General features: G+C 41.4%; 1 protein-coding gene across 9 annotated transcripts in view; it reads left to right on the top strand.

Moving 5' to 3' along the window:
• The window catches only part of TBCD (tubulin folding cofactor D), a 228,936-nt gene that overhangs the window by 135,847 nt on the left and 70,400 nt on the right, over positions 1-22,689 (top strand). For 7 of the 9 annotated variants that reach the window (XM_030534204.1, XM_030534199.1, XM_030534201.1 and 4 more), the window contains 6 exons: positions 155-184; positions 942-1,002; positions 3,325-3,347; positions 11,669-11,700; positions 13,835-13,897; positions 14,911-14,987. In XM_030534204.1, coding sequence (XP_030390064.1) covers positions 155-184; positions 942-1,002; positions 3,325-3,347; positions 11,669-11,700; positions 13,835-13,897; positions 14,911-14,987 — 286 coding nt within the window. The remainder of the gene's footprint in view (positions 1-154; positions 185-941; positions 1,003-3,324; positions 3,348-11,668; positions 11,701-13,834; positions 13,898-14,910; positions 14,988-22,689) is intronic. The other 2 variants (XM_030534205.1, XM_030534206.1) reach the window with 2 other exon arrangements.

The following is a 22,689-nucleotide window of genomic DNA, read 5'->3' as shown; positions in this document are numbered from 1 at the left end:
GCCTTTGAATGTAAATCTGAATAAAAGTAAAGAAACAAAATTCTGTAAAATTTTTAAAATGTTTATTAATCAAATGAATTTACAGAATTTTGTTTGTTTAGTTTGTCTCATTTCTTCCAAAGCTCTGATATCCAACCTAACTCTTGTATCCCAGGGGACCTGAACTTAGGAAGGGGAACAAGAGGTAAGTAGGTAGTAAATAGGTCTGCTTTTTTGACTCCTGAAGTTGTTCAGATGCACTATTATGAAAAGTACTTGTGCATGTCAGCAGTGTAACAGTGGTACTTAAAGTAATTATTTTATTAATGTAATGGTTGTACATAGAAGCTAAGTATGTTTTGTAAGAAAATCTATTAAAGGTAGTGAGTTTAAAAGAGTAAGCGAAACTATCAGTCTTGACCTGTCTTATGTTTGCCATCAGTGAAAATGGGATGTGGCTGGTGAGTGAAAAAAATCCTCTTTCTGGAGGAGTATGCTTTCTACTCAGAGATTCTGAGAAACCTGTCTAAAGTGAAAAATCTAGAGAGAGTGTAATTTGGCAATTGTAGTACTAGAAACTGGAAATTGATGCAGACAATTTAAGTATTACAGTAGTGGGAATGCAAAAATGCTATTGCCTAAAGATAAAACCAAATTGGAAAAATGTTAGAATTATGTCATTACATATAGCCTTATTCTGTTACAAAAATGTTATTTTATAATTCTGCAGAAATAATACTTCTAAGTGCTTGTAGGAAAATAGGCTGTTTGTGTTTCCTGTACCCATTTAATGAACATTAATTAATGTTAGAAATTTGTTCCGAGAATCTCTTAGTCATAAACTTGTAAGTTTTTTCTGTCACTTTAAAAGTACAACATACGTCTGTTTAGGTGGTCTGTTTCTAAATATAAGTTGAAGGAATTGCCATGTTTGGACTTAAAATCGTTTTGTAACATTGCAGATCAGTTACGAATTATTTCAGTGAAAAATCGTTGGAGGGACTTAAGCAGATCCATTTGGAGGTTTGTGCCAAGTATAAATAGCTGTTGGAATCTTAAGTGTGTTGTTTCATTTTATACAAAGGATGTTGAAAGGTGTTTTTTTTCCTTTTGAAAAATTCCCCCAAATCCTGCAAATGTTTGGCCTCCTCTGACATCCTCTTCTTCCGCTTCTGCTCTCCTGCTGCTGAGTGTGTCTGGTGGGAATCCTGTGATCGTGCTGACTGACTTCACTACAGATTTGTTCTCTCCACTTAGACTTCTGCCATCTTCCTAGTTAAGCAACTCTACTTCTTTATCCTAATTGAATCCGATATTTGAAATCTCAGCTGCCTTTTCACCACCTTTGATTCCCTCCTTGCACCCTGGCACCCTTCTGCCCCCACTTCTCTCTCTGCACAGATTCTCACTTCTTCAATAAGAAAATCTGCAAAATACCACATGAACTTCTCCCTTCCTTCTCACCTCCTGCCCTTCCTCTCCAACTCTTCTTCTTCTCTCGTTTCTTATTTGCTCTCCTCCTCAACCTCCTCCATTTACTCCATCCAATCTCCTCACCTCCCTTGCACCCACTCTCATCCCCTTCCTTGCCCTTCTCTTTAATCTCTCACTCTCTAGTCAGTCTTTCCTCTCATAACACAAGCATGCTTTAGGCTCTCCCATCTTATGGAAAACCCACCAGTGACCCCATTTGACTCTGCAACTATCGCCCCATCCACCTTCTTCCTTAAGCTCACTGAATGAGTTGTTTTCTTCCATTTCCTTCCTAGACCCTCTCCAAACCTGGTTTCTTTCCCTTGCATTTAATTAAAATGGCTGTTACCAAAGTCTCTAATGACTTACTCTTCTTTAACCTGTCAGCTGCTTTGACATAATCAACCACACTCCTCTTCTTGAAATCTTATCCTCCATTGCTTCCGGGACTCATTTTTTTACTGGTTCTTCTCTTACCTCTCTAATTACTCCTCCAGCATCATCTTCAGAGGATCCTCCTCATCTGCTCTCCAACTTTCTGTGGGAGTTCCACAGGGCACTGCCCTTGATCTACTTCTCTTCTTTTGCCACACCTTGTTTTTGGGTTATCTCCTTTGCAAATACATTCAGCTGTCATCCATAGGACAACTCACAGTTCTACATCTATTCTGAACTTCTCTCTTTCTGTTCTAGACAAAAATCTTGGCCTGACTTTTTGATATCTCCTTGTGGATGTCTAGCCACTAGCTCAAGCTCAGCATGGCAAATCGGTCTCCTAATCTTCTCTGCAAGCCCTCCCCTCGCCCTCCCTTTTTGATCTTCAGTGTAGGCCTCTCTCTAGATTCTCAGATCCAGGCTGTGTCTAAATTTTGCAGATTCTTTCTGTATAACGTCTCTGGGATATGGCCTTTCCTGTTCATCCACACAGCTTTAATGTAATCCAGGCTCTCATCATCTTGCAACATTTTCTTCCCTGGCCCTGACAAATGTAATGTCCCACTCACATCCATTTGAAATGCTCCTTCAAAAATCTCTTTCCTGGCTCATCGCTTTCACCCTCTTTTCATCACCCCTCTTGCTACCCTTTCTCCATTTCATCAAATGTAAGCTGCTTGTTTTTACTTTAAGGACATTTCACAGCCTAATTACATGCTATCTATCATCTCTCATATGCTTTGAGGTGTCAACTCCTACCTCCGGTCAGCTAATACAGCCAGCCTTCATTGCCTGCATATTAAATTTTCAAACAAACATCTTTGTACTTTCTCGTATGCTGCCCCTCATGCATAGGAATTACTGCCCATGAAGCCACCTCATTGTCCTCCTTATGATCCCTTGTTAAAACTGTCTTTGCTGTGATGCCTCCAAAAAAACTTAGCAATGGTTAGGCAGCCAGTTTGATGATACCACAGCCTGTCATGCTGTCTAGCATTGTTTTCTTGTGGGCTCCTGTTTCCACTTGTCCCTTAAAAGCTCTTTGGAGCAGAGGTTTTTTTCTGTGTTCTTTCAAACTCTCTGCAATGTGGAGTCTTTTTTTGAGAGGATCAAATTTTTTAAAGCAAATGTGTCAAAAAAGTGCACCTACCTGCCAGTGTAAATGCAGAGGCAAACAGATTGTGGAATGATGGTAATAATGAATTATATTTGTTTGCCTTGAGTATGAATTCTGACTGGATCTCTAAAGTTTTATATTTTTTTGAAAATTAGTTCTGTGAAAGAATACCAACATTTTTTTTTTCAGATTATGCCTTTGAATTCCCAAGTCCTAAAGAAACACTTTTGTTACGTAATACGTATTACACAAGAATCACATTAGGCTGAGGAGAAAATGCTCAATTTATAAATCAAATGTTTTCATCTGTTTTGTTGCAGCTGTGCAGTCGTCAGTTGTACAGGTAAGAAATTTGAAACCAAAACATTTTGTTGTCCATTGTGGCAATTAATAGTATTTAGACCCAATAAATATTTGAAATTCAGCTTTTTAAACTTGAGTAACATAGGTATATTACATCTAATACACCTTAGAACCTCAATTCACGGAAGGGAAAACTCAAATTCTTTTTAACCCTGCCCATACCTAGGACTTCGTTCTTACTAAACCAGTATTGTTGAGCTGGAATTGGGAATTGTTGATACATGTTATGTGGTCAGTCCTAATTAAAAGGTTGTGAGAACTGCATTTGATGCTATATTGTAGATGGGATTGGGACAGACAGACAGAGCCAAAGACTGAGGGGAAAAAACTCTAAATAAAGCTGCATATTTGCTAGTAGTTTTTCTTCCTGATTACTATGCTTGAGTTCTGCATTCCTGAACTTAGTCTAGAGAAGTGATTTGTAATGTCTCCTTATCCTACAAAGTGCTAAAATGGCCAAAAGGTTGCCTTACAGTCAAATTATATTTTTACTTTCTGCATCCTTTTCTAATTTATTGTCAGCAGTGCTACAAGAAGTTCAATTCTGGTTTTCAATTCTGGGGCCAGATGGAAGCTTTATTGAATTGTTTCTTTCCTTTCATTCACTTCTTATTCAGTAAAGCCTCTAGTAAGTAAAGGGTAATTTGCGTGAGAATTTGGGTAGAAAGTGAGTTAACACTGAAATCAGACTTCAAGTTTTGGCCCTTTTGATCTAAGGGAATCAAGAGCCAAATAAACAACTTGTGTTAAGTAAAACTGCGGTGTATGTTCTTAATGTTTTCTAGCTGAGCTCTTTGGACATGGAGTATCTGACTGCAAAATGCTGTATTATTTCTCTTGATGCATTTGTAGTGTAGGATTGAATATCTATGACAGTAATATGACTTAAAATATTTCCCATTCCATGAAAACACATTAGGCTTTGTCAGTTTCATGATACTAAAATTTGCTTTTTAAAGATCATACTTGTTGATTTGAGCTAGCTTCTACTAGTTCATGGCTTAATGTGCCTTAGTTTATAACACTGACGCTACGTATTAGCAATGGCTTTCTGGGTGGCTGTTTTGGCTGTTAAAAATTCTTTAATGCCAGGGTGGAGCTTGGGTATAATTTTGTTTTTGTCACAAAGTGCACATCTTGCACTTACTGGTGTTATAAGATGCCTTCTAAAGTTTTCATCACAGATAAGGCTTCTAAATTTGATTCTCTGTCAAGTAGCATACCTGATTAACCATAATTGGCCCTAAGCAATAGTTGTGTACAAGACAGATATGCCTAATTTAATGCACATTTTAAAAATATTATTGTTATGGGTAAAAAAATTCTTTTAAATTGCCTAAGAAAAATAAACCCTTGGTTCAGGTTCTAAAAGCAAACCAGCAATTTGACTTAGGTATGACTAGGCAAGCACTTGGTGGAACAAGTTGAACTTGTTTGATGATAAGTAATTACTGCACATAATGCTTTCCATTTGAGAAATGACTCCCTGGAATCTTCAGGGTATAACAAGACCCAGTAAGAACGTTGAAAATGAAATTGCTTCACCTGAGTGAATTTGATTTCCATCTTTCTGGTTCTTAAACTTAAACTACCTCAAAAAATTTTGTATGCATTCATGAATGTCATAAATGTATATTTAATACTGGGCAAAAGTGAAACTATAATAAAATATTTAGTTTTTCTGACGCTAATGAATTTTAACATGTTGAATAAGCTAGTTTCACAATAAAACTGCAAAGGCCTGCCACTAAATGAAGTTAAGGTAAAGTGTAAAGAGTAGCGTGTTTAAAAATTGGTAATTAACAAGTTTTAATAGCTGTAAAGTACATTGTGAGAGGCTATAAGCTTGCTAGTCAGCTATATCTCAAGGTCTTTTCATACACCTGGTATCTCCCATGTAGGATTTAGTAAAAATGCTAATGCTGTAAATGGGGCATTGATTTACCTAGTATTACATGTAAATTAGCCTTTTATTAATGATTACCATTAGTAAGACTGACCTAATTATGAACTGTGGACTTAAGTTATGCCTGAAAGAATTATAGGGCAGATCATGTTTTTTAATATGCAAACAAGATTTTGCATTGTCTCAGAAATTGAGATATTATGTAATACATTTGCTGTAATCAGATCTTTATTTTTATGTGCTGTTAAGACAGATCTCCCTGCCCTCTGGTTCAATTAATCATTTTTTCATACATTAGTTCCTCTCTTACCTCCTACTTAAATGTTTTTGTAGATTAACTATTGTGTCATGAAAAAGTTAATCTAAGTCTGCCCAAATTCAGTATTTGCCTACATTCTCCTTTCCTTTAGACATGGTATTGACTAATTCTGTCCAAAAGCTTTCTTAAGAGTGCTGGTTGGCTGAAGAATTTTCATGTATGTGTTTAGTTAAACATGAGATACTGTGGGCTTGGTTTTGATTTCAATCTAATGTAAATCAGGAGTAATTCCAGAGAAAGCAAATGAAGTTATGTCAGTATCAGTGTGAGCTGAGCATCAGGTCCAGTATGCCTTTTTTGTGTGTGTATAATATTTTGCAGTTTTGGAAAAATTGCCAAGCCCATAACCTACTTTAAGCTTTACCTAGTGCAAACAAAAGCTTCAAACATGACACATGTGGAGAGTTATGTCTTAAGATATCTCATGTGGGAATAGAGGTCAATATACCAGCCTAATTATATTTGAAGCACTTTAAATCCACTCTGTGTGGTGGTCATCTTGAAACAAATATGGCTGATACCTTTTCTTGTTAGCTGGGATGTTATTGTAATACACTTGAGGCATTGTAGTAGCATTCATTATCAAAGAAGCTTTGAATAAAGTTACATTTTAAATAATGATCCTTTTCTTTAAAAGGCATCTTTTTGCATATGATTGTTGAGACTCTTGAGGAAACATCAGGTTGAAGAGAGATTCTGAACATTAACTTGTATCTCATTTCTTGACTCTAGTTCTGAAGCTGATGTATATCTTGGCATAAAGACTGGAGTAACATGGTAATTCAGAGATGAGTAGAGTATTGATACAAGCTGAAGTTGTTGTGCCTCTTCCAGATAGTTGTCTCTGGCTTTTATACTACTAACAGTGTATTTATTAGGCCTTCAAGTTTTCAGTCAGTGCTGAATATGTCATGATGCATAGTGTTAATCATAGAAACATAGGGCTGGAAGGGACCTTGCAAGTCCAGGCCCCTGCACTTAGGCAGGACCAAGTAAACCTAGACCATCTCTGACTGGTGTTTGTCCAGCCTGTTCTTAAAAACCTCCAATGATGGGGATTCCACAAGCTCCCTTGGAAGGGAGAATTTAACTACCTTTAGAGTTAGAAAGATTTTCCTTATCTCTAACCTAAATCTCTCTTGCTGAAAATTAAGCCCATTACTATTTGTCTTATCTTCAGGGGACATATTTGAAGACTGGTTCCAGGTTCTTCCTCAGTCGTCTTTTCTCAAGACTAGACATACCCAGTTTTTTAATCTTTCCTCCTAGGTCAGGTTTTCTAAATCTTCAATCATTTTTGTTGTTCTCCTCTGCACTCTCTCCAGTTTGTCCACATCTTTCCTGAAGTGTGGCACCCAGATTTGGACATGGTACTCCAACTGAGACTTCATCAGTGCTGAGTAGAACAGAAAACTTACTTCCCATGCCTTACATATGACATTCCTGTTAATGCAGTCCAGAATACTAGCTTTTTTGCAACTGCATCATATTGTTGACACACAGTCAATATTTGATCCACTATAACCCCAAGATTCTTTTCACCAGTACTACCACCTAACCGGTTACTCCCCAGTTTGTATTTGTGCATTTGATTTTTCCCTTCCTAAGTTAAGTACTTTGCACTTATATTTATTTAATTTCATCTTGTTGATGTCAGACAAATTGTCTGATTTGTCAAGGTCGTTTTGAATTCTGATCTTATCCTCCAAAGTACTTGCAACTGCTCTCAGCGTGGGGTCCATAAATATATTTTGCCAGCATATTCACCACTACATTATTCAAATAATTGGGACCCCACTAGATATGCCCTCCCAGTTTGACAGCAAACCATTGATTACTCTTTGAGTACATTCTTTCAACCACTTGTGCACCCACCTTATAGTAATTTCATCTAGCCCACATTTCCTAGTTTGCTTATGAGACTGTCACATGGATTGGGTCAAAAGTCTTACAGAAATCAAGATATATCATGTCTATTGCTTTCCCCATTTCTGCTAGGCCAGTAACTCTGTCAAAGAAGAAATTAGGTTGATTTGGCATGATTTGTTCTTCACAAATCCATGTTGGTTATTCCTTACAACCTTATTATCCTTTAGGTGCTTACAAATTCATTGTTGAATAATTTGTTCCAGCATCTTTCTGGGTATCGAAGTTAGGCTGACTGGTCTATAATTCTCTGGGTCCTCTTTGTTCCCTTTTTTAAAGATAGGTACTATGTTTGACTTTTGTCCAGTCCTTTGAAGCCTTATCCATCTTCCATAAGTTTTCAAAGATAATTGATAATGGTTCTGAGATTGCCTTATCTAGTTCCTTAAGACCCTAGGATGAATTTCATCAGGCTCTGTCTACTTGAATACATCTAATTTATCTATATATAATTAAACCTGTTCTTTCCCCATTTTGGCTTCATTTCTTCCTCCTTGTTAATACTAATTGTGTTGAGTATCTAGCCACCATTAACCTTTTTAGTGAAGAGCAACTCCCACTTCCTTGAGTTATTTGTTGCCACATACTGCATGTTGTTTTGCTTTGATCTCATTGCTTTGAATTCAGAGACTATCTGTATGTTGTAGATGCCTACATATATAAGAAGGTATTTCACATTTGTAATATGGTAAGCATGGAACTTTTTGAGTTTAGACTATCGTGTTCTCTGTTGGAATCGTTCCTTATGTGTTAACTAATGTGTTCAGCTGTTGTTGCAGCATCCTTATGCAACAAAATGTGATGACTTGCCTAACTTTTAAGAACTGGCTGATCAAGCACAGCTGTTTTGCAATGAGTTGAAATAGAAGTATGTATCATGGCTCTGATTACTGGGGTGACAAAACTTCCAAATCAAGTATTCCAGATCCCACCCTTTTTTCCCTAACAACCCTCCTAGACATGGCTCAAGTGTTGCAAAAGCTTTGTGCTTGAAATGAAAAGTCTAGGATATTTCTTGTTGAGAGGGTAAGACAGCCTGCAGGTATCAGCAAGTACCAGGCTAAGGATAATAAGCTTGCCTCATTGTTAATAACCTCAAAGGTCTTTGAAATCTCAGTAGTTTCAGGGCAAGCATGTCTCTTGGCATGTATCCCAGTGAAAGACTCTGAGGCATATAAACATAGTGGGAGACAAATTCCAGTCTTGCGAAAAGATTGCTCTTTCAATTCCCACAAATCCAAATAATTTTCAAATAATTTTACACCCAGCAACACTGGTTCTTCCTTATGTCGTCCAGAACTACTTTTTGTTTAAATGGATATTCATATGGTGGTGATGTATTTTATGTCTACAAGCAAAGTATTTTATATCAGCCTTCAAGTTTTGAAATAGGGTAATGTCTGATGAGACTTTAGTGGTTGCTAGAAGGAAGACTGATTGCAAATAGATTTAGTAGCAATGAAAGGTAGGTCCCTCTACTAGCATATAGATCAGCTAGTTCTCAGCTTCTTTGTGTTCAGGGAAACCTATTTTTTTGTCAGATTTCTGAAAAGGAGGCAAAAAGTGAGGACTCTTGTTTACATCATTTTCAAAATTACTATTGACTTCAGTAGAGTCAGGATTTCACCCATAGCCTTGTGTCTACAGGAAAAAAAAAATTTTTTTTTTCCCCTATGATCCAAATCCAGGTCTATGATTCAGTGACCTTTGGTTGGTTCTGTGTTCGCTGAGCCTAATTTAGTTTCCACATCATTTGAAGATGAGCATAACAAGTCCATCAGATTCTAAGCTATTCTGACCACTGAAAACTATTTTCCCTCCACCTCAGTTTGGAATATTTTATACAGATGACGTGATCACTGAAAATATTATTGATCACACTGATTTGTATTTCTGCAGTCCTGTAATGTATAAACTAAACCTTAAAATATTCCTGTAATTCTATTTGGAGTGGACAAAGTCCCTTAAGAAGCTGAATGTATATAATTTATTTTTGTGATGAACCTGTGTTTTAAGAGATTCATATCAAAGTAGTTACTGTCTGCATTTCTAATTGTCAGATTTGTTCTGCCTATTCTATAAATAACACTTCAGAGCTGAAATGTCCAAACTTGATTCCAGTCTTAATCTCGCTTGATAAGTCTCTCAAGATTTTTCAGTATAGTACATTTATGTTTGTACTTATATTTTTTAGGTAATGGTGACAATCATATATATTGGTAGTGTTTTTGTACCACTTGAAGAATTTGTGCACATGAGAATGCTATTAATGTTTTAATACTTATTATTTAAGTATGTTTAATTATCCTCAGTTGGCACTCTAGGTCTGTTAGCAAATAGGTGAGCTGCAAATTTCTCTGAAGAAATTCTAATATGTGTAACACATGTGAAGAAAAGATTGTAAATTCTTTTCCACATAGAGGTTCATTAACAATGTAGCCTAAAGTCAAAACAGAATCAACAAATAATATGAATATCAGTGAGCAGTTGCTTTATATAATGAAAGTCTGAACTGTTTTGGTATTGTGTATACGTGCACCTAAAGTTGGAAGTCAGACAGCAGTTTTTTAAATTTTGGGAAGGGGGAAGCACACTCCTTGGGATTCTGGTGTTGTGACAGCATGGCAGGACTTGTTTAATAGTTTCCATTAAACAAAGACCATGTAAATCACCATTAATCCAAAACTACTGCTAATATGGAATACTGTATGTCAGCAGAGGTTCTTGGCTTTCTGGAAAACTTTCAGATTGAATGTATTCAGACACCTGAATAACACTTTCTGCTTATGATGCCATAGAAGCTGTTCAGTTCTAAAATACTCCATGTAACGTTATCTTTGTGATTTGAAAAGGAGATTCCTAACTTCTTTCAAAATTATGATTTCAAAAATAATTCTGTGAAAGTAATTTGAATTTGCGTGTAAATTAAAAACAAAGTACTGTTATTCGGTTCTAATCAGGATCTAAATAAAGTAGAAGTAAACATTCATGTTCAAATAAATATTGGGTCTGAGATCTGGGAGCTTTACCATTCCAACTCTCCTGCAAGGGATTTCCTACCTCAGTGTGTGAATTTCATTGAATTACACTGAGCTCCTATTAAAAAGTCACTTTCTGTAGAACTGAGTTAGCATTTTAAGGCTCCAGAATTGTATGGAAAGTAGTTGGTTAATGGAAACTGGTACTGCAGAGGTCCGTATAAGGTCATAATTTGATCTATAAACCTTGAAGGAGGCACGTTAAGGTAGGTCATGAAATTTGCACATAGTGTGTGGGTTTTTTTTTTTTTGGCGGGCGGGGGGGAAGTGCCAACACTACAGTAACACTTAGAATAAAAGTAGGTTGATACTTTGTTTCAGTTTAGTGAAATGCTGAATAATGAATTGATTGCCCATCCTTAGAGGCAGGGGTTATGAGAAACAGCAGATTTCCACATAGAAGTGTCTGCAAATCCATAACTTATGGGAAAACCTGTAGGCTTGGCAGGTCTGCATTGCCTGGACTACCAGTGTAATTGTGTTGAGTGGTATATTGTAGGAGAGCTCTTCCAGAAATCCATCCTATGTAGAAGGCATGTATCTGTATTCTAAAGCTTTAAACTTTGTTCTTCTATTACAAAGAGGCTTTGAAGCTTTATGCGCTGTTATAAAAGAATAAACTACAGAATCAAGTTCTAATATCTTTTGGAAAGATTTTCAAACAATTGCTTCTCAAGTGGAAAGACTCTAGGATGGTGACAGATTTTGTGACTGAAAAATCCTGTGCTAAATTCCACAGGGCCATAGTACTTCTAAAGTGAGGTTATCAGAAAAAAAAAGTGTGAACCTGAGTGCCTTTTATTTTTCAAATAGGATTAGAGAAATTAGGTCTGTGTTCTTTGGAAAGAAAAGATGGAGTGTACAATAAGGTTTTGTATAGAGCATTTTGTAGTGAATTAAGGCAGTAGATGGTACAGTGCTGTTTGAGAGTTGGTCAAACGTAAGATTGGAGGGTTTACCAACTTAATCCTGGGAAGACTTGAGTGTTACTTGTTGAACTTCTGTGGATACTTTTCATTTGAAAACTTCTTGTGTTCTAGTAAGCAGCATACCTAATTGTATACAGTAATTGGTCATCTGAAAATAATACCTTTTTTGTTTCTATTTTCCAGGGGTTTAGGTGGTGAACTAATGAGACCAGCTGGTAGGTGTCCCTCTGCATGTTAGCTGACTGGTGCTATTTTCATTGAATTAAAATATCAAATATATGTTAGTTAATTTACTCTATTTACCTCAACTTTTGTATCTCTCAGCATTCCATTGTTTTCTTGCAATAGCAACATTGTATATACAAGATCTCTCGTGTGCACATCCCACCCACCCACCTACACTAAAAGAACATTAAAGTTGCAAAGTCAAGTATTCAAAAGTTAAGAAATGCCAGTATTCAGGTTGTCAATGCAATCTTAAATTTGGCCCGTGGTATCATATGCATTATGACCATGTCTAATTACATGATCACATACTTTTTTTTTTTTTTTGCACAGGATCCCTACCTCATTCCGTGCACAGAATAGAACCACTCTGGAGATTAATCAGGGTAGTGTAGTGAAGGAGACTTCATTGGTATTGGGGTGGCATCTGGCACCAGAGCAGGATTTGAGGCATTATCCTATGGCACTGATTTTCAAAGAGCCCCCAAACCACCTGGAACTGATCTTATGCACTGTGGCCAGATGCTTCCTCCAGACTTGAAGTCATTGCACCTGAAGATGTGGCTGTTAGGTGTTTAGTACCTTGGACCAGGACTGCTCCCTACAGGTCCAGGAAATCTTGATGCAGGGCAGGAAAACGTATTCTTTTAAATGGAAGAGATTCTTGATATGGGAAGTCCACTTTGACTACTGATTGCACTTATAGCAGGCTGGCCTTTTGTTCAGCATGGATTAAGATCCATGTCACAGCAATTTCAGGTTGGCATGCACCTGTGCAATTGTGTTTGGTCTTCTCTCACCCAATGTTACCAAATTTTAAGCCACCAGTCTGAGAACCGAGCCCTGCCTGGGACCTCAGAAGTACTCTAGAATTTCATGGAGCCCCAATTTGAACCTCTATCAGAATGCCCCTTGCATCACTTCACTCTGAAAGGTGATCATCCTTGTGGCTGTCACTTCAGCCAGAAGAGTGAGGGAGCTTCAGGCACTTGGCTGAACCTTGCTATATGACATTGGAAGAAGGAGCTGCTGAGACCTCACCTGAAGCTCGTTCCTAAAGTTGTCTGAGAATTTTACCTAAACCAGTTAATTAGCCTACCTGTCGTCGTCTTGAAGCCATGTTTGGCAATGGGGGAAAAGAAATTACACACATTAGATTACAGTGAGAGGATGAATCCATTCAGATTTTTTTCCTATCTACTTTTAGCCCTAGTCAGGTGTTCTCGAGATCTAACCACTCATCACAAAAGCTATGGAAATGGATAACACAGTAAGTCTTGCCATGATACTAGCAGGCTTCTGTCCCTCTCCCACTGAACTTCAAGTGCTCCCTCCACCAGAGCATAAGCAACATCTTCTGCCTGCTTCAGGCATATCTATCAGAAATCTATAAGGTGGCTATGTAGAGTAATCCTCTTGGTCTTCATCAAACATTGCTTCTTGGTTTTAGTGGATAGGTTGGATGCCAGTTTTGGGAGAGCAGTACTGATACAACTGATACTCCTCATTCATTCCCACTGTCCTATAGGGATACTGTTGCCAGTCACCTACAGTGAAATCCACACTGACACACATTAAAAGAAGAAAGAATGGTTACTTATCCTACAGTAACTGTGCTTCTCTGAGATATTGTAGTCTGCATAGATCCCATTACCTGTCCTCCAGTCCCCACATTTTGGAGTCTTCAACCAAGATGGACTTTGAGTTGTTAGGGAACTATGGGAGGTTCTTGGCCACTCCACCCTTTGTCCTTGCATGGGTGCATGAGGAGGCACAGGATGCATTTACAGCCCCAAAAGACACAGTTATTAAAAATAAAATCTGATCTCACATGCCTAAGTACCTTTCAGTGGGACTACCACATCTGGAAGTTACTGTAGTGTAAGTTCTTTTTTGATGTTGGAACCACAAGCATCATTCCATTTCAATTTCCTTGTTGCATATTTATTTTTGAGCTATAATGTTAGAATATTTCTATTTGCAACATTTTTTGCTCTTCTGTTTTAAATACACTCTTTTATAACCATATATATTACATCAGTACTGGTATGACTGCATTTTGTCAAAATTATTGCAAGTTAGTATTTTCAGAAATGATATAATTGCCTTTTTTTCCTCCCCCAGTCTGCACTTTAATTGAAAAGTTGTCACTTTCAAAAATGCCATTTAGAGAGGATCCCATAATCGGTATGTGATACTTTCAGTGGTCTTACGTTATGTCATTATTCTAATTATAATTCTCTAAGGTTACATAGTACTAGCCAGTGATGTTATCCTAGGAAACTAAGTTTTGATAACAAGATGTTAGTGAGTTAGGGTAGGTTAACAAATCTAAAAAAGGTACATAAATCTGTGGCTGAAAATACTGCATTTAGCAGTGTACTAAGAAAATTTTTGTTTGTGTTACCCCCAAACAAGCCTCTTTCTCTTAAAGTTGTCAAAAAGTTTCTGAAAATCATAAAATTTAGCAGTGGGAAAATAAGAGTTTCCTTTTCAGCATTTCTGCTGATTAAGGGTTGGTCAGTAACATTTATTATTTTTTCTTCAAATAGAGGGTTCCTGATGAAATGCCCAGTTTTTGTACTCCCCACCAAGAAGTCCTTCATCATGACTGTTTTTGACTGAGGGCTAGTGTACACTAGAAGCGTTACATCGGCACAGCTACGTCAATGTAGCATGTCTGATGAAGACACTCTACGCCAGTGGGAGAGAGTTCTCTTGTCAGCGTAATAAATCTACCTCTAGGAGAGGTGGTGGCTATTTTAGTGAGAGAAGCTCTCCCATTGACATAGCACTGTCTAGACCAGCGCTTAGGTGGTGTAACTTATGCTGCTCGGGGTGGGTGGTCGCTGCTTATGCACACCCTTGAATGACGTAAGTTATCCCAAAGTAAATTGTAGTGTAGACCCGGCCTGAGAAGGGCAGGACTCTTAGCAGCATCTGTCCTGAATAAGTTGTTATAAATTGTTTCTTCCTATCCTTCCTCTCATTACAGGCTCAGAAGAACACTGAGCCTATGGCTTGTGTATTCAGTGAATTGAAACAAAATAACTACATTCATTGTAATTCACACCTTTAGTTATTTTAGAAAGAGCAACGAAAATAGGTAGTTTTAATTAATTGCTGACAATTATAAGTAGTCTTAGATATTGACATCTATGTCACTACAATTATACTGAATATCTTTTCTACTACTCCAGATGGCTGGCAATGGTTGATAAATGACAGTTTAAGAAGTCTGCCTCTTGTTTCAAGCACTGCAAGACGGCAAATAAAGGTACAGTAATTCTATCCTCTTTGGCTTTATTAAACAAATACTCTAAAGGCAAACATTCCTGATGATATATTTTCCTTGTTGCTCTCAGCAGTGTTGTATCCTTTGTTATACTAGAAGTTCTCACTTCCTGATGTGAGATAGGAGAATTAATGGTTTTAAAAAAACAGAAATTAACAGTGGAGCTGAAAGGACTAGTAATTCCAAAAAGGACAAAACCATTTGGTCTTCTGTCTCCTGTTGTTGTGGAATGGTGTAACCTGAGTGTCTGGATTGCCTTGTGTGGAGTTTAACATAAATGCTTTCTCAACTTTATAACCAAGCAGCAGCATCTTTACTTTTTGTAAAATTTCCCCCCTTTTGTGGTGATTTATTCTGTGGTTCTCCAGTCTCCTTTTCTCTTAATACTCTTTGTATTGTATTTGTTTGCATGCACACTTAAACAGACAACTCTTCTGTAGGCTCTTAAGTGGTCTGTGTGTTTTGCCTTGTGAGAGGTTCGTTTTCTTTTCCTGAGGGATATGAGAGATTCCTCAAGATTCATCTCTTAAGTTGGCTAAAGGAATTCCTTTCTTGTAACAATCCAGACTCCAAAACTCCAAAAATAATCTTTTGAGTGATACTTTCCACCTTTGAGAGTTGATATTGTAAAGGTATTCTTATTAGCACATTTGAAGAGAGCTCATGAGCTAACAATGGCAGTTACTGACAGTATTGCTTCAAGCTGATGTCTCCGACCTATCTGCCATTTGATGATTGCCTTTGAAGTTTTCTTGCTTTACTGATTTTATTTTATTTAAGGGGCTTCACTTTGGCTTTCCTGCTGTTTTATTTTCTATGTCTTAATTTTCATTACGGTAGTGGCAATTTAATGCAATGTTGTTATGCCTGCAGTTATAAATAGTATGTGTTAAACTTTCTGCCCTGCTTTCCCAATGATTGAAGAAAGGATGACATTTCACTAGACTTGTCTTTCCCTCTTAATACCAGGAGACTCTGGTTTGAGAATATAGAATAAAGTTTGCTGACTGGGGAATTATGGAGGAGGGTCCTCAGGGAATTCCTGTAAAAGCTGCCACAATTATCCTCTCCTGGTGACTTTTTCAAATCAGATTTAATGTGCTTGTCCAATTTACCAGGACTACCAACTCAGAGATGTAAAAATCCAGCTGTATTCCTTCTACCTTTAACATCATTCTGAAAATGTTACTGGTGTGTGAAGCAGAATAATATCAGGCTTGCTGGAACATAGTTTTGTTGACTTCATAATGCTTACTTGAATAAAAAACAGTTTTTGCCAGTAAAGAAAGCAAATATAACTCAAAACACACACATTACATTGAGTAGAAGGTAGCATTCTTCTTCGAGTGATTGCTTATATGTATTCCACAATAGGTGTGCGTGCTCACCACGTGCACCGGTGCTGGAAGTTCTTCCCCTAGCAGTACCCATAGGGGAGTGCCCTAGCAACCCCTGGAGTGTTGCCGTCATGGCATGGTATAAGGGCGCTGCACACTCCTCCCTCAGTCCCCGCAGTTCCTTCTTGCCGCCAGTGAAGGTGCTTTGGAACTGCTCTGCTCCAGCTTTGCTGTAGCTCATGCCCAAAACTGCTTGTTCGTTCAGTGTCTGGTACCTGTAGTTAATTAGTTGTTTTGTTTAGTTTAGTTTAGTTTAGTTTAGTTTAGTTTAGCTAGAGCGCCCGGGCCCGGGCACACCCTGTGCCCTGGGCTTTAAGTTATGCGACACTTGTAGGCGATCTATGCAGTGTGTGGCTCCAAGTCAGCACCAGGCACCATGGTGTTGGTGTGCAGCAACCCTTCAGCACCGTTGGCACTGCTCCCCATCCACGGGGCATGCCAAGAAGGCTAGGAAGAGGCAGAGGCTAACGTCCACGTAGATCGCCCTCAGTACCCACCAGGCTGTCTAGTTGGGTTCCGTCTGACTGAGACTCTCAGCACCACTCCGCCTCGAGGAGCAAACACCAACGGGACCGAGGCAGACGACGCCAGAGGTCTTCATCTCGGAGGGGCTATCACAGTTGGTCATGGCACAAACGTTGATGTCATTCTGGTTCGTTGTCCTACTCCAGGACCTTGCCATGGCAACACCTTTGCAGCCCTGGACATCTGTCACCGGCATCTTGCTGTCACGAGTCCGCCCCATGGAGCTGATTGCGGAGCAGCTGTTAGTGACAGTATCGGACCTCTGCATCGGGATTGCGGTCCCGTGGTCGGCATTGCTGCCAGTGCCGCTGCTCCTCCAGGTCCAGGGACAGTGGCAGGTCGTATGTCAGCCCAGCCTCCCTTCATAGTTGTCCATCTATGGGCCAGGCTAGCCAGGCTGAACAACTGGCTCCACTGGTGTCACAACAGGAGCAGTGGCTCCGTGCCCGGCCCAATGGTACCAGTGGGCTCCGTGGCCCCCGACACAGACTGTGGTTGAGGCTCACTCGGTGGCCGGAGTCTCAGAAGGACCATTGGCCTCCCTCTCCAGATCTCTGAGGAAGGAGTCGGTGGGACATACATCCTTGGCACTGGGCCTGACCAGGTGGTGGACCCTCTGGTGCCGGTGGGGGGACACAGTACTGCGTCGGCCTGGATGAAGCGATTATGGCTCCTCCTCCCTATGTCCTGCAGGAGGATTTTAGGGCCCACCACCAACTCTTAGAAAGGGTGGCATCAAGCCTGCATATCCAAGCCGAGGAGATGGAGGAGCCCTCAGAGTCCCTGTTTAATGTACTGTCCTTCTTGGCACCGGGTAGGGTGGCTTTGCCTTTCCATGAAGGGGTGGCGACAATTTCAAATGCCCCGTGGCAAATGTCTCATTGGCCCTCATCTCTAAAAGAGAGGAATGCAAGTATTTTGTGCCTGCCAAGGGGCATGAATACTTATACACCCACCCTGCTCCTAACTCCCTGGTAGTCAAGTTGGTCAATCACAGGGAATGACAGGGCCAACTAGCTACTACCCTGAAAAATAAAGATTCAAGGAGGCTGGACTCATTTGAAAGAAAAATGTATTTGTCCTTGAGCTTCCAGTTATGGGTGGCAAACCATCAGGCTTTCCTGGGCCAGTATGAGTTCAATCTGTGGGGCTCCCTGCCCAAGTTCGAGGTTTTCCTCCAGAAGCACGTCAGGAAGGAGTTCAAAGCGTTGGTGGAGGAGGGCACGGTGGCTGCCAGGGCAACCCATCAGGCAGCTTCGGATGCAGCGGACATGGCCGCATGGTCCATGACCTCTGCAGTGCCCATGAGAAGGGCGTCACGGCTCCTGCTCTCTGGGCTGTCCATCGAGGTGCGGACCTCCCTGCAAGACATCCCGTTTGAGGACAAAGCTCTGTTTGTGGAACAAATGGATACAAAGCTGCATGGCCTGAAAGGCTCCCTCATGACTCTCCAGACTCTGGGTCTGTATGTTCCAGCTCCAGCTCAACCAAAGTTCAAGCTGCAGCAGACTCCTGCTCAGGCCACCCATTCAAAATACGAGACCACTTATAAGAAATCATGGGACTATAAAGGCACCCATAGAGGCAGTCTAGGCCTGCGCCCCAGCCTGGGTCCTCCAAGGGCAAGCAAGCAGGAAACAGGCGGTTTTGACAGGATACCTGGGGGTGGCCTGCCAGTCCTCGTCAGGGATCCATCCTCAGTAAAGTTTTTCCCTTTTCCAATTTGTTGTGTGCTTTCCTCCTGGAGTGGTTGTGGTTGACCTCGGACTGATGGGTCCTCAATACGATCTCCCGGGACTACACCCTCCAGTTTACTTCCTTCCCACCCCCCGCCCCCATCCCTCCTGGGGTACCCCTCACTCAAGGCTCTGCTCGAGTAGGAGGTGAGGTGGCTCCTGGGCCTAGGAGCAGTGGAAGCGGTACTGGGGGAGTTCAAAGGCAAGGAGTACTACTCCTGCTATTTCCTTATCTCGAAGGCCAAAGGGGGGCTCAGGCCCATCTTGAACCTGTGAGGCTTTAACCAGTACATGGTGAAGCTCAAGTTGCGCATGGTCTCCCTGGCCTCCGTCATCCCCTTCTTGGATCCCAGGGACTGGTATACTGCCCTCGATCTGTGGGATGTGTACTTCCACATTCATATATTCGAGGGGCACTGATGCTTACTCCATTTCACAGTGGGGCAGGAACACTACCACTTTATGGTCCTCCCATTTGGCCTGTCCACTGCCCCCAGGGTATTCATGAAATGTATGTCGGTGGTGGCAGCCTACCTCAGGCGCTGGGCGGTCCAGATCTTCCCCTATCTGGAACACTGGTTGGTCAAGGGCAGCTTCCAGTCGCAGGTGCGGGATCATGTGGCGCTCCTTCTGTCCACGTGCACCACTTTGGGCCTGTTGGTAAACAACACCAACACCATGTTACTCCCAGTACAACGCATAGAGTTTATCGGGGCGGTTCTGGACACCTTGTCAGCCAGAGCCTCCCTCCCACCGGACAGGTTCGAGACCCTGAATGGGCTCATCGATGTGGTCACAAGGTTTCCGGTGACAGTAGCCAGAGCGTGCCTCCAGCTCTTGGGTCTTATATGTGGTCTGTCATGCCAGACTCAGGATGAGGCCCCTCCAACTTTGGCTGGTCTCGGAGTTCTCCCAGGCCAGGGACAGGATGGACAAAATTCTCACGGTGCCCGAGCCAGTAATCACTTCCTTATGGTGGTGGTCCTCCATAAGAAACATGTCCCATCACTGGAACTGGTGTTCGACACGTTGGACCTGGGATGGGGGGCCCACGTGGGGAATTATTCAGACCCAAGGCCTGTGGTCGGCTCAGGATCTGATCCTCCACATAAACGCCACGGAACACGTGGGCGGATTGCTTGAGCAGGGACTTCTCCTCTCAGCGTGAGTGGTCGCCCCATCCAGAGGTGGTGCACAGACTTTTGCAAGTGTGCGGAACTCCGCAGGTGAGCCTGTTTGTGACTCGGCAGAAGTGTCGCTGTCACCAGTTCTGCTCCAGGGGGCAGGCTGGGATGGGATGCTAACTCCGATACCTTTCTCCTGTCCTGGTCAAGCCAGTTTCTCTGTGCCTTTTCCCCCTGTTCCAGCTGATTGGGAAGGTCCTGGAAAAGATAAGTATGGACAAGGCCTGTATCCTTCTAATTGCCCCGGCATGGCCCTGGCAGCATTGATACGGGACCCTCATGGGCTTGGCAGTCGCCCTGCCATGGCCATTGCCATCCTGCCCGCACCTGTTCTGCCAGGGCCAGGGCCGTCTCTTCCACTCCAACCTAGCGGCACTCCACCTCACGGCATGGCTGCTTAATGGTTAGGTGGGAAGGAAAGGACATGCTTGGAAGGGGTTGCATCCTCTTAGAAAGCAGGTGCCCCTCCAGGCACCGAGCCTACTTGGAAAAGTGGTCTTGGTTTTCCAGATAGGTGGACAAGCAGGGCGTTTCCCCGGTGGCCATCCTGATCCAGCTTATTCTGGGCTACCTCCTTCACCTCAGAGCCCAGGGCCTGGCGCCCTCATCAGTCAAGGTGAACCTGGTGGCCATATCGGCCTTCCATCCACCGGTGCAGGGCCACATGGTATTCTCCCATGCTATGACTGGCCCATTCCTCAAGGGTTGGATCATCTCTTCCCATATGTTAGGCCCCCAGTCCCGCAGTGGGACCTAAACCTAGTGTTGGCCCATCTCACAGGGTCCCCGTTTGAACTGCTAGCCAGGTGCTTCTGGTCACACCTCTTGTGGAAGGTGGCCTTCCTGGTTGCGATCATGTCAGCTAGGCAGGTTTCGGAACTCAGGGCCCTGACTTCCAAACCCCTCTACATGGTGTTTCATAAAGATAAGGTCCAGCTTCATTCCTCACGAAGGCGGTCTCTGCCTATCACATGGGTCAGGACATTTTTCTGTCGATCCTCTTCCCCAAGCCCCATGTGTCCAGTGAGGAGCACTGCCTCCACATGCTCAATGTGAGATGGGCTCTGGTTTTTTACCTGGAGCGGACTAAGCCATTCAGAAAGTCATCACAACTGTTCATCGCCTCAGCTGAGTGCATGAAAGGTCGGCTGATCTCCACTCAGCGGCTCTCCAACTGGACCACCTCATGCAGCGGTACCTGTTATGACCTGGCAGGAATCCCTCTGCCACCAATTGTGAAGGCACACTCGACTTGGGCGCAGGCTTCGTTGGCTGCCTTTTTGGCCCATGTCCCATTCAGGACATTTGTAGGGCTGCCACGTGGTCTTCAGTTCACATGTTCACCTCGCATTATGTGATTGTCTCTCAGACCAGGGAGGATGCCGGGTTTGGCAGGGCTGTTCTCCGTCCCGAGAGTTTGTGAACTCCTTCCCATATCCAACTGATATAGCTTGGAATCGCCTACTTTGGAATACATATAAGCAATCACCCGAAGAAGAAAAGACAGTTACCTTTCCTGTAACTGGTGTTCTTCAAGATGTGTTGCTCATGTCTGTTCCACATCCCACCCTCCTTCCCCTCTTCCAGAGTTCTCGCAAGAAGGAACTGATGATTGGGGGGAGCGGGCAGTACCCCTTATACTGTGCCATGGAGGTACCACTCCAGGGGTCACTAGGGCGCTTCCCTATGGGTACTTCTGGGGAAAAACTTCCAGCACTGGTGCATGTGGCGAGCACGCACACCTATTGTGGAATAGACATTAGCATCACATCTCGAAGAACACCAGTTACGGAAAAGGTAACTGTCTTTTTTTCACATGGCTACTTTTCTAACCATAGACAAGCTTAAAAAAATTCCCTTCTAAAGCCCCTTTTAATTACAAAAGTGCATGGGTACTGGTGGCCCAGGTTCTTAAATACATACAAACTCAGGAGAGGAGGAGAAGATAGGAAGGTATCCAAATCATTGGAGAAGAATCTAAAAGCAGAAATTTGGGAGTTCTTGATTTACCCGTGGAAACTGTAGAGATGTAGCCAAGCAGTTTGACAGATGATTTATTGCTGGAAGTTGACACTGAGCTCATAGACAATTGATTATAGTCTTAAGTCAAGAGAATTTGAACCAAAACCCTGATTTTAAAGCTAACCTTAGTTAGATGTTGCCTATTGGGTGAGTATCCTTCCCCTGATTTAAAAAAAAAAAAAAAGGATGTTTCCAGGACAGAGTTAATCATTGTTTCCTGGCATGCGAACATCTACTTTACTTATATAATGCAGTTTCATGCAAGTAAACAGTGAATAGCGATGGTTTTTTACATCCAGGTATTTTATGTGACTCTAAGATATGGCTACATATTGGTGAGAGATAATTTTTCGTGTTTCCAGATACCTGCCTAATACAGAGTTTTAGAGTAATCAACAATATTAAAATAAATATGATTTTCTTCCAAATCTCTGGTTCAGCATGGAGATAAAATCTGATGAATATTTTTCAGGCTTTTATAGTGCTATAGCTATTTTGGGTCCAGGATACTTGAGAGAGCGGAGGTGAAATTATATATTTTTATTGGACCAACTTCTTTTGATGGAAGGTACACGCTTTCAGGATACACAGAGCTCTTCTTGACCTAAAGGCGCAAACTTCAAGCTCGAAAGCTTGTACCTTCCACCAACAGAAGTTAGTCCAATGAAAAGATATTACCTGATCTGCTTCATCTCTCAAATATTTTTTTAGATAGAATTGCAAGATGACAGAGAAAACTCTTGTCTTACCAGTCCTTATTATTCACAGTTGAGAATACCTATGTTATTATGAAAGTTTCATTATTATTAATAGGGAATGA

The sequence above is a fragment of the Gopherus evgoodei genome, chromosome 15, assembly GCF_007399415.2.
Source record: "Gopherus evgoodei ecotype Sinaloan lineage chromosome 15, rGopEvg1_v1.p, whole genome shotgun sequence".
Lineage (NCBI taxonomy): Eukaryota > Metazoa > Chordata > Testudines > Testudinidae > Gopherus > Gopherus evgoodei.
This window is presented reverse-complemented; position numbering and strand designations above follow the sequence as displayed.